Source organism: Mercenaria mercenaria, chromosome 15 (assembly GCF_021730395.1).
Source record: "Mercenaria mercenaria strain notata chromosome 15, MADL_Memer_1, whole genome shotgun sequence".
NCBI lineage: Eukaryota > Metazoa > Mollusca > Bivalvia > Venerida > Veneridae > Mercenaria > Mercenaria mercenaria.
The window spans coordinates 25,995,274-26,011,053 of record NC_069375.1 but is presented as its reverse complement, the minus strand read 5'-3'; the positions used below and the strand labels follow the sequence as shown (position 1 = coordinate 26,011,053).

Below are 15,780 nucleotides of genomic sequence, written 5' to 3'. Positions count from 1 at the left end.
AATACCGCGTGAACAGTTACCCGTGAGCGGGATATTTCAATCCACACATACACCCACTGATAAAATCTTTTTCTTGCATGCCATATTCAGGACGAAATAAGCACCAATAAACAGTTTATTTAGTGTTTGAGTCATTGAACCTTCCAAGGCTATGCCCTGCTGTGTCCCTTCTTATTAAATGTTTATGTGAGCATGTTTTCTATTATTGCGTTTACATGTGTTTGTGTATGCATATGCTAAGTCGGTTTGCACGTATTTACATTTATGCATAACTCTATGCTGTATGGACAGCTACGTTCTTTGAATGTAGGTTGTCCTCTTTAACTCTAGTTCCGTCATTTTTACATTTGAAAACAACGATCTAACGTAAATCAGGTAGATCCATATGTATGGTAGCATATTTCTGCATACGATAACCAGATAAGTTTCGCAAAAATGTATCGAGTTTTCACGAAAAATAGAACTTTTTTCGCGAAAAAATAAAAGCTTTTCACGAAAAGAACTGCAAATATTAAATGGAAAAAGATTGCGTTGCTGCCCACTACTGCATAGGAAAACCAGATAAGTTTCGCGAAAATGGACTAAACTTTCATGAAAAACGATTAAGTTTTCGTGAAAAAAAAAGTTTTCGCGAGATAATATTTTATTTTCACGAAAACTTTACCGTTTTTCATGAAAATTTGGTCCATTTTCGCGAAACTTATCTGGTTTTCTTATGCAGAAGTGGGCACTAACACAAATTTATCCACTTAATATTTGCAGTTCCTTTCGAGAAAAGCTTTTATGTTTTCGCGAAAATCTTATATGTTTTCGCGAAATTATTTATGTTTTTCTTGAAAACTCGATACATTTTCGCGAAACTTATCTGGTCATCGTATGCAGAAATATGCCACCATACATATGACATAACATTTTGTCAAGTGGATAAATACCTTGTTACCTGTGTTGTTTTTTGGGTAACAGTATGCTGCATGTACGTGGAAAAGTTAGTGAATCTACATGTTAAAATTTCCCCCCAGTCAAAAAATACATAACCTGAAGTTACAATTACGGCTTCTGTGAGTGAAATTGTATTCAAGCTGAACTTTATTATTTCGCAAACATTTATAAATATTCTAAAGTGAGATTCGTTCTTACTGATTTCAAGGGGGAAAATGAAACCAAATCAGTATAATATTTGAAAGCAAAAATGGATAAGATGACTTTGGCAAATGAAATACAAAAATGACAATCGTAATATCAAAATTCATCAAGAATCCAGATAAAATCAAATGTGTTGAAGTGAACGCTTATAACGCTATCAAAAAGCAACAGAACAAACACTATAAGGTTGAGAGGCGTGTGCATACACTTCACACATGCTGTTTATCCCCGAGGGGCCATTTTCTTCTTTCTTGTGCAGGTAAGAATTACGTTGCAAAGTTTCAAAACAAAAATAGAAATGAAAATAACATATACCATGGTGCTCATTTTAACAAAACATGGATTAGTACCTCGTACATAGTTTACAGATTGCTGATTCTTGTGCTGACCCTCACCAACTCATTGCATAAATACCCTCACCAACTCATTGCATAAATATTTTCACTAACTCATTGCATAAATATTCTCACTAACTCGTTGCATAAATATTCTCAACAACTCATTGCATAAATTCTTTAGCACTCTTAAAATATTTAGTTAGGCAAATTAACATTTCAGTTTGCTCTTTATAAATAACATTTCAATGTTTGTCTTCTGTGCAGCTAATTAAAGAATTACATGCGTTAATGTTAAATATTTATGTGATTCTCTTCATATATATCCATGTGCATCATCAAATCTCACTGCAAGTGTGCAAAATATTTCTCTTTACATGTATCTGAAAAGAATAAAAGACCGAAATCACAAATTCAATTAAGAAAGAGTTTATTCATATTTATGTTTATAACGTGATATATGAATACGAATTAAATATAACAAATGGAAAACTAGATATACATATGTTCGTATTAGTGGACGAATAACAGTGCATGAGGCCCTAGGGACCCACTACTATATCGACTCATTTTTATTTCAAATGCAAACCACTTTTATACATGTAATTAAGTTTGTATACTTTTACCACTGAGAAAATAACTGTAACACGAGTTTCTACACCTAGTATAATTTAAAAAAAACAAAAAAACTTTTAACTCTTTTCTACTGCTACAGAATTTCTACGAATGACTGACGACAGGCTTGTGGTTCTACATGTTTAAAAAAAAAAATAAAATGCACTATTTGTATTTTCTGTTGTATCAAATGCAGTATATGACCATACTTACATGTTGGTTCTAACACCATAGTGGCACCTTGGAGTGTCCCTTTTGTAGGCATGACAGTAGCGGATTGCCCAGACACACAATCTGTCGGCATCAAACTCAAGAACACAGTTCCATTTGAAGTCTTCTGCATAGCCTAAAATATCCATATAAGTTCAATTTTAGAAATTGTTCTTCTATCATTGATCCTATATCGTCTACATAGAGTTAAAGTTATATCTGCTCTTAACATTTGACTGAGCACATTTCTATTCAATTTGTTTTAATTATTCATTATTCAGAACAACACATTATTATATTTAGACCTTTATCGGTGTAAACTTTACATTTCATTATGAGAACACGTATGTCTGTTTAAATGCATCGTGTTAATTGGTGTAAACTAGTGGTCTAATATTGTACGGAACAATGTTAAATGACCGAATACCTATGAACAATCTGCTAAAAATAAAAATATGCTTATTTCATATATCAATGCGAGTAATGCGCATCAAATCAAAATACGGTATTGTCGTTGAAGATATATATAAAGGATACAACAATTACGAACTAATTTAATAGATATATGTCGATTCAGCGTAATTTTATAGATATATGTCGATTCAGCATAATTTTAAAGATATGTGTCGATTCATCGTAATTTTATAGATATATGTCGATTCAGTGTAATTTTATACATATATGTCGATTCAGCGTAATTTTATAGATATGTGTCGATTCAGCGTAAATTTATAGATATGTGTCGATTTAGTTAATGTTATAGATATGTGTCGATTCATCGTAATTTTATAGATGCCGATTCAGCGTAATTTTATAGATGTGTCGATTCAGCGTGATTTTATAGATGTGTGTCGATTCAGCGTAAGTGTATAAATATGTGTCGATTCAGCGTAATTTTGGATACTTACCACACATGTGAACTGATAGGAAGTTGTTGATAAAGACGTATCCCTGTTGTAGTACGAGGTATAGTATGTATCAGTACTGGACTTGTATACGTTTGCAATACATCCTACCTGGCCGCCAGCTGAAGGAAAAAATAAAACAAATCTGGTTTTACTCTAAACAAGAGAAAGGTAAGGAAATTTAAAGTAAGAAAAGATACTGCATATAATACCAGAATAATATCGAATTATATAAATATGTATTGAACACTAGTGTGAAACAACATTTTGTTGATGCAGATTGGATCATAATTATTAAGATTTCGGGGTTTGAAAACTATTCCAGATATACACTTTTAGAAAATTCATGTAATATCTGAACGTACGAAATGTTTAGAAGGAAAAAACAGTCATGAATATCAATAAACTGTATGCTGAATAAAACTCCCTTAATTCATTCTAAACTTGACAATACTTAACGTTAAAAAAAACTTGTAAGGTGGATGATAAGGTCATACAAATGTTACTTTATTTACACTGGCATATCTGAATATATTTTCTGTGTAAACATTCACACGTATGAATGTCTTTATACTACGATTTCTATATACTTTAAAAATAACACCTTATAAATATAAGCACAATCACGATCACGTAGTTACCGGAATAAAAAGGTTCCTTTGTAGTACATCCTGTATTGTCAATTTCTAATTCAGCATAGCTCTGGTTACTGCAGGCTATAACAGTAGATGTGTTCACAGATTCACAGTACGTGCCGGTCTGATCAGTGTAGGTGTACTGGAATAAACCTAGGATATTGTCAGGGCACTGCACCGCTGATATAGCTTCAGACTCAGAACCTTTGAAACGTAAATTAACTTTATTTATAACAAAACAATATAGTTTATTCTCTGCCAGTCCCAGAATAGTGGGAAATAAATTAAAACTTATTTAAAGTATTAAAACATATGGTTATTAAGGGATCGTTTATATGCATTTGCAAAATGCTAGCTTGCTGAATTGTAATATTATTTTTTTTCTACATAATACAAACAATTGTTACTTTCACTATTTTGAACAATATTGGAACAAATATAAAGTATATCATGTATATGTTGAAAGGAAATGATAAACGGGGAAACCTTAAGAGGCATCAAAATAAAAACAAAAAACAAAAAAAAAAACAATAATGTTGACATTGTTTAGGTCATTGTTTACGAAATATCACTTAATTCTGTCTATTAAGTGATATGTATACTAGTGAATCCGAAAGTTAAATAAAGGTATTAAACATGAAGTAATGCTTTACTGTGAATATAAGGAAAATACTAAACACTGTATAGGTTTGTACTTGAGGAAAAGTCAGACACGTTCTCTATCAATGTGCTGTTGGACCTACCGATATGTTACTGATATATTATGACATCGGTCAAGTTTTATGTTTCAATTTCTTTTTAATTTTATAATATTTTCAGAATCAATCATCCAAATGTATTTACCTGATTTTATCATAGTGTAAAACTCTGCCGTATCCACTGTAGATGAATCACATATATCAGTGAGAGAGGTGATAGTGTCAACGCTTCCTGACAATACTGCCTTGAATCTTAAATCACCTAACGTTATTTCTTCAGCTGAAACGTTAATTAAAGATTAACAAGTAATATGCGAAAAAAAGTCAGGTTAAGATGAAACAAAACACTGTCATTCGTGTCTTCAAATAAGTGAGAAGACGTCCTTATTTAAATGCTTGTAGGAGATCCAGTAAGACAGAAACGGTATTACTCCATTAGCAAAACATCGGCATTGCAATCTTATCCAGTTAAACAAAGGATCTGAATACAAAATAGTGGACTACATGATTTTTGTACCTTTCAGTTAACAATGTGGGATATTTTTATGTTCTAATCATCCTAGGTTAAAAACGTCATTCATATAAAACGCTAAGCGTGGCGAGGGGTACCATAAGAAATGGCACTGTGATTAATATATGATGTAGAACTTGTTTATTTATTGACTGTAAGATTATGTCAAGGCTATTTACAGTTCTTTATAAAACTGTGTTTTGCCTCAAAAACGGACAAGCCAAAGGCTAGTGTGCTGACCAACGTTAAAGGTTACTTGAATAATCTTAAATATATATATAACATGAAACTCCATTTTTATTACTGTTTGTCAGTTAGGCAATTGGATAAACAAACGCCAAGGTCGTTAATGACAATTCTTGGCGCCTTAATTGCACTCCTTGGCCATTTTCGAAGAGAGAGGGTGCACATATGTATACAGTTATTGAATGGCGTCCCGGTCAATAGTAACTATTTAAAGACAAACCATTCAATAAGAGTTTTATTATATGACATCGGAAATTAATTTTTAAAGATTTATGTAATTTCTTCACTACTTAGCCCAGCAAACCTGTTATGAATATAGACCAGTCCTGTAACACAATTTTTAAACTATGAAAATGTGATTTATAGTGATACATAATAAAACTCTTAAAAGTGAGTGATTAATTAAATATAGTAATACCATACAATGGTTCTGTCATTTGTTTTAATGGTATACAGAAACATTATCCGACATTAGGCAGCTGAAACGATCTGCATATTTAAGTTTGCATCCTTCATGGGGTTAGGGTTAGCAAAGTTGTAAATTTAAGACACAGTTACACGTTATGATACCCTAAGGCGTCCTAAAACCCAAATAAACAACACATCTTCAATGACATATAATTGTGTATATTTCTCGCTATCTGTTTATTTTTGTGTTATTGACCGTTGTCTACACATACATAAATATACTGAAGCAAGGATTTTGTTTTTGTAAATTAAGGCGCCATTCTTGAAACATTGCTATTTCTATTTCATTTGAAATTTCAACTTTTTGTTGAATAAATGTGTATTTTTGCGGAATCGGATTAAGTAAGAAAGTTGTTTATTATTATATTACAGGAGTCATAAAGAATACATATATTATCATATCCCAAGGTAGTATACCTGAATTAAGATAGAAATAATACGAGTATGTGCCGGCTTGCCTGAAGTCAAAACAACCGTAGGGGTAGACCTGGAGGGTTCCACTTAAGATTGGCACCGTCTCATTCATCCTGAAGTATGAAAAAAAAAAGAAACAGCTGCTATGGATAATGTTAGTGATTTTATATTTATGCATTGACTATTGATGTTTAGCTTGAAAATATTGTATTAATTATTCTTATTTAGAAGTTAATTAGTTCATCTCTTTTATTAATATGTAACAGCTATGAACGTATCTATTCTATCAGTAATCATTAGATATGCCAGATGTGGCTCTGATTGCCTTGGGTATACTTAATGCTAAATTTAAGAGATGTGTCTCTGATTGCGCTAGATACGGTAATTAAACACTTTCGAAATACTATTTTACTTGTATTTCCACAGCAATCCCTCAAAACACTTCTTAAAAGGCAGCCGTGGCATAAAATTGTATTATAATTTCATGTATTATTTTAGAAGTTGCTGCTGTAAGAAGTGACTATGTACATCTATTTATATCATTGTGAAAAGTGAATATATCATAACTATATAATAGCAATGACTATTTTTTAATTACGATGTAAAATGTTATTAACTTTGTGTCTGTGGCATGAATACATAAATAACTTTAAAATACAGTTTGAAGGAGAAAAACTATTATTTTACTTACTTAAAGACGTATTGTGTGCCAGAATTCAAAACACATTCAAAGTTGCTACCTGACAGCGAAGAGTGAAACGTTTTCGTCATGGAAAGAGTCATTGCAGATGACGATATAGTGATTGTTTCTAAACTTGTGCTGGTCCAGACACCATCTAAGGCATCCGGAACACTCGAACATACTTGCAACGACGGGGAAACTGAAACAAAAAAATTAATGTCATATTCAGGTAATATATATGAACATAGATGAGATTTCTTTTTGAATAGGTATATCCCAACACTATGTATGTTTGAATATTGAAATGCATGATTTTAGCTTTATGAGATATTCCTGTGATTTGTTACTGGAGAAAACATGTCATTTGTATCTTTCAGTTAAGACTTGCGAATTACCAAATGGTACAAGTTTTCAATTTCATTTAATTATACACTTTCCTTAACATCTAAATAAACTTATTCCTCAGATTACAATAATGTCAACTCACCTGCTATTTGCAGTAAATAAACTATTATCAGAGGATTCATTACTCCAAACAGGAATGTTCACATTACTTAAAAATATTTGTCCTCATTTCATTTATTTCGTGTAGGAAATAATAAATGTTTGTAGTAAGCCATTTTGTTTTTTAGTCCATTAATCAATACAGTTATGGTATCTAAGACTACTAAGGTACCTATGGGGACTAAATATCTGGAAACCAGATATTTAACTACTGCAGAAGTATTTTAGATATTCACCTTTGATTTCTTTAACTTAATAATTTTATTTTAATATTATAAGCAAATTTAACATTATCGGAACATTTAATTAATTAGAGTAATTTTTAATTCACTAGTATAAACCTATATGGCCCCACAACTAAAATCTATACAAATTCTTTAAACAATAGCTAAAATCAATGGCATACTTTCTAACGGGTATTTAAATGAAAATGGGGTATCATCTTTCAAACACAGCGAACCGTTCATACGGATCAATTCTTTTAACAGTGAGGGCGTTATAAAATATACCACAGCTTTTTTTCATTTTCATTCAATTTACCGAATGACAAGACAAAACGTATGTGACCTTAACGGAGATTATTTTAACTCAACCGTCTCCCTTTTGATCTATATCAACCTTTTGAATATCTTGACACGTTTTATTAACATGAGAGAAAACGTTTATTCATACAGTTATATATTGAGACTACTGAAAAGTTATTAGCAAGGAACCATCATCAGTTTCAAGCTTTCATTATAACATCCATTGATGGTATATTATATGTAGGCTGCCGTCTTTGAAAACCTTTTAAAAGCAAAATAGGAACCTATATCAAGGACAGTCTAACAATATTTGGAAATTGATTTATTGCAGATTTTTTTTTACTTCTTTTATTACAGAATCAAAATTATGCTATATTACCTGTCTATATTCAACATGTTTACTGGACTAATGAGTCAAAAAGTATAAAAAAAAATCTGTAAAAAGTAATTTCCGATGTCATGTAATAAAGCACTTATTAAATGTCTTACAGACCAATAGTAACAACTTTTGGCCTCTGGTCTTTTGGCCTCAGGCACTAATTTTGATTAATGACCGGCAAGCCATTCAGTAATTGTATATCAGGTATCACCTCAAGACAAAGAGTTTCCAAAATATAGATACATTTTTAATATATTTCCCGCAATAGAGGAGAAAATGTTTGCTTGATTTTCATTCACTATTAACATTTTTTCTTATTTTTTTGCCAATTAATAGTTACTCCCACATGAATTATTATACACTAATTGAATGACTCGTCTGTCAGTAGTTAAAACTATTGTCCCGCGTCCGAAGGTCAATAGTGTTGTCTTTTGACTGGCAAGTCATTCAATAAGTGTTTTTTACATGGCATCAGAAATATATTTCAATCAATTACTTTTATTTTAGTTTTGACTATAGCCTAACAAAATATGGCATTGAACTTTAGATCAGTCATAAAGCACAAACTATGGAACGGTAAGTTATTGGAGTCAAGTAATAATACATAACACAAATGGTCTAGATGCTATGCTTTATTCATGAACAAATGTTGCTATTATCTTCATTCATGACAGACCGTAAGATTTCCTTCTCAAAGTCTCCAAATATATAAGAAGTATGAATATTAACTGAAAACGAAAGTCCAGATTTGTAACGTAAGTAAATAATTCATTTGCATAAATTTTATAACCACGAATGTTGAAATAGCTTTTTAACTACGAATGTTAAATCGTGTAAATTCATTTTGTCCCTCAACGTTCTTCAAAAATGAGAATCGACACATCGGAGAAACAATTAACAAAACCGTAAGTTACGTGTAGGCACATTTTACCATTCGACGTTTTACAAAAAAGAAAATGAGCATTGACAGATGGAACAATTAATTTTGCGACTACTCTATAACTCTTAAACAGTTGTCTCTAATTTTCACAGATTATTTAAGCGTAGAATCCTATATATTCTATTCTTTTTTACCTTTGTATAAACTCGAATCAAATATTGACATTTACATTATTGCGCATCATATAGATTCCAAGTGTGTGTTTATTGTTTAGAAGTATAGATATAATAACCTTAAATATGTATTTGTCCGTCATAGGAATCTTTTGGATAAACTGCTCCTTTCACTTTGTTGTCATAAAGTACGCTCCATTGTACATGCAAGTTTCAACACTGTCAGGGAACTGCCAGTACTTGTTTTGAATCTAGAAAACTTCATTCTTGTTATCATTTACTGAACCGTCATTTCATTTCGCCAACCCTCCATGCCAGATTTCAGAAATAATCTTAGATACCCACTGTCTTTCCAGTCGTCTCAATTCCACCACAGTGACTGGATTCCAACTTGTCTTTCCTAAAGTCATTGCATATCCTTATGGTTACTATTATACAGATGTATACAGATAACCTGCATACCACTAATAGTGACAGTTTATCATCATCTGATTTCACTTTAATCTAGGAAATACTCAAGACGGTTGAGCTGCAAAGTTTATTAAACTTTACCAATTGTCTTTTAACTTCCAGCTACTGACGCTTCTTAGCCCCGCCATACGCAGTACAACTCCTCTCTGCATTCTTTGCGGTGTTTTGACTGCCTGCCATTCTCCTCGGTTGCTATGATATTATAGTGTCTAAGAGCAGTTTTCAGTAGGAATTCCTTTACATTCAACTTCAGCTGGGTAACTCCATACTATTGACTCAAATTCTCTGTAAATCTTTTCCATTTCTTCATACTCGAGTCTCGTTCTCTAATTTGCCTGTCAACTCGACAATCAAAATATGTTTTGAGCGAATTATTTGGAAATGTGTTATACGAATAATTTCTGGGAACTGCCAGTTCTTGTATATGCCAACCCTCATTTCCGAATCACAGGTGCCTTCCAATATATATGCTGTTTCGCATTATGCCATGTCGATATCAATTTCAATATCAATATAAGGTATCTTCTTTAGTTAGAGTTGTATCTTCTCAACATTTTGTTATGTCTTGTTCACTACTGTGTTATCATGTTGACTTGCAATGCCATCATGTCTAACGTTGTACTATTTTGTCAGAGTGACGTATTATTTTGTTAAACGACCATCCTAGTTTCTCAAAGCAACATGCTGTCATGTCCAGTGTGTACACTATCTTGTCAGAGTGACGTACCATTTTGTTAAATGACTATCCTACTTTCTAAAAATAACATGCTATCTTGTCAGATTGACGTACCATTTTGTTAAACGACCACCCTATTTTCTCAAAGTACTTTCTCAAAATATTATGTCTAATGATACACTATCTAGTAAGATTAATTATTTCACATCCATATAAATTTAAACAATTGATAGCATTTCCTTCTATCACGTGGTGATATAATTATAGAATGCGGTTATTAAACAGTGTTGAATAAAATACTGAATTCTATTGGACGACTACACATCAGTTATAATCCATATTGAGGCGAGGCGATTAGCTAAACAAAATGAAAACAACTTTTCATAAAATTTTGAACCGAAACCATGATCATCGGATGGGAAATGTTCTAACTAAGAAATTGAGTGCTCACACTTACATGTTTCGTTCAAAAATAAGGAAGTTATCGCAGATTTTAAATGTTACTGTTTTCTGCAGGTGAAACACTATATACAAGGGAAGTCATTTTCATAACACAGATACATACATAACAGAAATTATTTATCTTATGGCTTACCAGTTTTATGTCGATCAATTTTTTTTGACGAACTGTCGTAGTAAATGACATCTTGCGGTCCCTGACCGGTAAATCAGTAGCGGTTGCATATCCCTCTAAAATTACTGTTCCGTTATAGATACCGGTTACGGTGTTCCGTTTGGACAATCGTGACTTTTTATTTAAAACTAAACCGTGATGCACGATGGTACGATGACGAAAACGCAATGGCGCGATGGCACGATGATGAAACAACGATGGTACGATGGTGAAAACGCGATGGCACGTTGATGAAATCGCGATTGTGCGATGGTACGATGGTGAAATGTCGATGTAATATCGCGTTTTCATCATCGTACCATCGCGCTTTCACCATCGCACCATTGTGCCATCGCGTTTTCATCATCGTAGCATCGTGCCATCGCGTTTTCATCATCGTACCATCGCGTTTTCACCATCGTGCCATCGCGTTATCATCATTGTACCATCGCGTTTTCACCATCGTGCCATCGCGTTATCATCATCGTACCATCGCGTTTTCATCATCGTGCCATCGCGTTATCACCATCGTACCATCGCGGTTTCACCATCGTACCATCGCGTTTTCACCATCGTACCATTGTGCCATCGCGTTTTAATCATCGTACCATCGCGTTTTCACCATCGTGCCATCGCGTTATCACCATCGTACCATCGCGTTTTCACCGGCGTGCCATCACGTTATCACCATCGTACCATCGCGTTTTCACCATCGTGCCATCGCGTTATCACCATCGTACCATCGCGTTTTCACCATCGTACCATCGCCTTCCGGTTAGAAAGGCGTAGTTCCGTGCACTTGAATTTTTGTTAACAATAGATGAATATTACGGAATTCCGTTAGGGCCATCGCCTTTGAATGTGTTCATCTGAAACGCGTATCGTAGTATCGCGTTATCATCATCGTGTTGTCGCGTTTTCGTTATCGTAGTTTCGTGATTTCGCGTTTTCATCATCGTACTATCGAGTATCGCGTTTCTGGTCAACACATTCAAAGGCGATGGCCCTAACGGAATTCCGTAGAATGTATCTCAATGTATTTTGTGAGAAGAAATTTACCATTTAGATTCTGCTGTTTTGAAAAATGTTTTCAAAATGTTCAGTGCTCAACTCATTAAAACTGTGTAAAATCTTCAAGGCCACGTCCTTTGTATTTATGTATGCATGAAAGTAAATAAAAAGCTGGATGTAATAGTTATTCTTGTTAGGATGTAGAAGGTACATAGTGCAATGTGAAAATGAGATTTATTACTGACACATATACTGTACCACTGCGCATGACCACCGGAAGGCGATGGTACGATGGTGATAATGCGATGGTACGATGGTGATAACGCGATGGTACGATGGTGAAAACGCGATGGTACGATGGTGATAATGCGATGGTACGATGATGAAAACGCGATGGCACGATGGTGAAAACGCGATGGTACGATGATGAAAACGCGATGGTACGATGATACGATGGTGAAAACGCGATGGTACGATGATGAAAACGCGATATTACATCGACATTTCACCATCGCATCATCGCGATTTCATCATCGTGCCATCGTGTTTTCACCATCGTACCATCGTTGTTTCATCATCGTGCCATCGCACCATTGCGTTTTCGTCATCGTACCATCGTACATCGCGGTTTAGGATTCAATAAAAAGTCACGATTGTCCAAACGGAACACCGTATACCGGTAAATGTTTTCTTTCATGCGTTCTCATCAAACTTATTTACGATTTAATTGACAGTTTTTTCTTGAAAACAAATATCTGAGCTGGAAACACGTGCATGACGTCACAAATTATGTCACATTATTTGTATGACGACATGGTCAATTAGCGACAATTTAATGGATTATTTCCTGAATTATTCTTATTTTCTTTGATAACATATAGATATTTCTTCACATGGAACTGGATTTGTGTAGAAAAAAATACGTTAATTCAATAGATGTTATTATAGAAGCGTCTTTACGTAACTTATCAAACGAGTTGAATAAAGTAAAATGCGAAGCTCTACAGAGTATTTTATCATTTTTATTCAACGAGTTTAATCATATGGACAGGAACAGATGTAATATTCTTTTTATCGCATGTTAGCTGTTTTTTGCTCAAACATCAAAATTTCTTCTTTATTTACCTATTATAGACACAATTAATTTGAACAACGTCGTCTATATTTAAAACGACGTTAAAATTTTGTTACACTAGTAGTGTAATACCAAAAAATACATAATGGCTTTATTTCACTCCAACGACGTCAAACATATGATAGATATCCGTTTTAAAACATCAGCAGATAAAATATCATACACTCCAACTAAACAAGCGAATTCATTTCCATTACATTTTTGGTCTATACTTCTGATTTAAAATGGCAACATGGTTTGAATTATTATTATTATTATTTATTATAGTCTCTTCACTGTACAGTACATCAATATACAACATAGGTTAAAGAAACAATAATACAATGTACAATGTCATTCATATATGAATTATAAGAGACTGAGATAAAATTGATTTCTACTATAAAAAGCCAGACAAAAGTTTTTAAAAAACATATTCATATTTACTTTTACTAGTATTACCACTAATTAAAATTCTATATTAACTATCTAAAATCTAGGAATTAGACATATCACTACTAAGACAGTGCCATTTAAAAGTTTAAAACAGTCTATTTATAATGAAAAGGAGATAAAACAATTGTTTACAGACTGTCCTAAATATCTACATTGGTACATATAAGACCATAATGTCAGTGTTATTGATACAGCTATTAATAAGCTATCTGTTTTAAAATGTATGTTTTTTTAAAAATATATTTCAACAAAACCTGTTCGTAAGACAGCAGGCTCAACCTTTCTCAGTGAATTAGAGCTTTGTCCGCAAAAGAAACACTGTGTAAAAACTTTAACTAGAACAGTCTAAGTTAAATAAGGGGCACAACCCTGTCAAAATCCAAGATCAGATCTATGGGGATCGTCCCTCCTGGTGTAGACTGACAACAGATGACCATTTCAAGTTATGAGTCTAACAAATTTATCAAACTTAAACAAAAAAAAAAAAAAAAAAAAAAAATTAAAAGGGAGCATAACCCTATCAAAATTGAAACCAGGATTATGCAGATTATTTCTCCTGGCATAGAACTTGGTAGTAAATAATTATTTTATGGTTCAAGTCACAAGCTTTGATAATAACAGAGATGTTCAAATTTATCAAAAAAAAAAAAAAAAAAAAAAAAAAAAAAACTTTTTGACTAAAGAAAATTCTAACTTAAAAGGGGCATATGTGTCACACCCCAAACCAGAGCCATGGGGATTGTTTCCCCTGGTGTAAATCTTGGTATTGATAACTGTTTTAGTTTAATCCTTAAATGCTTCTGACTTTATAAAAAAAAAAAAAAAAAAAAAAAAAAAAAAAAAAAAAAAACTTGAGGGTTGTGACAGTACTGCGGCAAGTGTGCTAGCTCCATTTTCCCTTGATAAGTCGAGCTAAAAGATATAGTGAATACCATTGATAAAAATTGTAAACAAAATGAAACACTTATTACTCGAAATGGAAATTACTTTGCATGGAATATGAGTGATTAACACTGACATTATGCATTAACCTAAAACACATGTTTTATCTTAAATATGAATATTGTTAGTACATTTAATAACTATTTTATTTATATACAAATTCATTTCTTCTCCTTAAAATAAGAAAGCAGGTTTTGGCTGTAAAACGAACAAGAGCTCTATTTGTAAAAAAGAATAGAAACTTTTCATTATCAGAGTAATGATTAAATTCTGCTTCTATAGAACTGGCTTTTCTGAATAATTCTTGTCTAAAATCACTATATAATTGACATTCCATAATGACATGTTTTTCATCCTCAATATTTTCCCTACAAAATGGACAAAGCCTTTCATTAATATCTAGTCTTTCATATCTTCCAGTTTCAATACGTATTGGCGCAACACCTATCCTAAATTTTGCAAAAGCGGCTCTATGTGGACGAGACAGAATAACTTTACAATATTGTTCTGTTTCATACTTTGATTTAAACAATTTATAAGTACGTAGTTTATTTCTACCTCTTTTGCTCGGACCATGTTGAGCATTTATGTCGGTTTTCCACCTATTAACAAATTCTTGCATGGAAGACTCAATGACTCTATCTAAAACAGATTTCTTAGACATAACCAAAAAGCGATTACACAACTCTTCACACCTAATAAGTTTAAATTTTTGACATATTCTAAAACACCAATTTTTGCATTTATTGCCATTTTGGTTATAACAATAATCAAAGATTCTACGGTTTATACGTGATATTGACATATTACAAACTCTATACCAATAATTTGAAACATTAATTAGTTGTCTCACTGGTGTGGGTCGCCATCCCATATCGCCAGCAACTGCTGCTGATGGGGCAAATTTTGATACACCAAGAAACAAACACATTGCTCTATTTTGTACTGAATCAATGCAGGAAAATGACTGGGTTCCCCAAACAGCTGCTCCATATCCAATGACGGACCACACCATCGAGTCAAATAATCTTGTAAACACATCTACAGGCATACCACCCAGAATTCTAAACTTTGCAGTCAAAAGACCAAGTGCCCTGCCTGCAGATTGTGCAACATATTTAGCAGTAATATTGAAGTCCAGAAACTGATCCAAAGTAAGGCCTAAATACACATAC

General features: G+C 32.9%; 1 protein-coding gene across 1 annotated transcript; it reads right to left on the bottom strand.

Moving 5' to 3' along the window:
• Nucleotides 1–1,092: 1,092 nt before the first annotated feature.
• LOC128548681 (uncharacterized) lies at nucleotides 1,093–7,522 on the bottom strand. Its single transcript, XM_053524039.1, has 8 exons — nucleotides 7,350–7,522; nucleotides 6,872–7,061; nucleotides 6,184–6,293; nucleotides 4,687–4,821; nucleotides 3,850–4,047; nucleotides 3,212–3,330; nucleotides 2,307–2,439; nucleotides 1,093–1,861 (listed from the first exon to the last, which is right to left on the bottom strand). Exons 1-8 carry the CDS (start codon nucleotides 7,387–7,389, stop codon nucleotides 1,824–1,826), a joined length of 963 nt encoding a protein of 320 aa, XP_053380014.1. The 5' UTR covers nucleotides 7,390–7,522; the 3' UTR covers nucleotides 1,093–1,823.
• Nucleotides 7,523–15,780: the final 8,258 nt, after the last annotated feature.

Coding starts and splice junctions, on each gene's coding strand:
- LOC128548681 (XM_053524039.1), bottom strand. CDS start 7,389: ATGAATCCTCTGATAATAGTTTATTTACTGCAAATAGCAG. Junction 4,822..6,183: donor TTATTTCTATCTTAATTCAG/GTATACTACCTT, acceptor TTAACGTTTCAG/CTGAAGAAATAACGTTAGGT. Junction 4,048..4,686: donor TTACACTATGATAAAATCAG/GTAAATACATTT, acceptor TACGTTTCAAAG/GTTCTGAGTCTGAAGCTATA.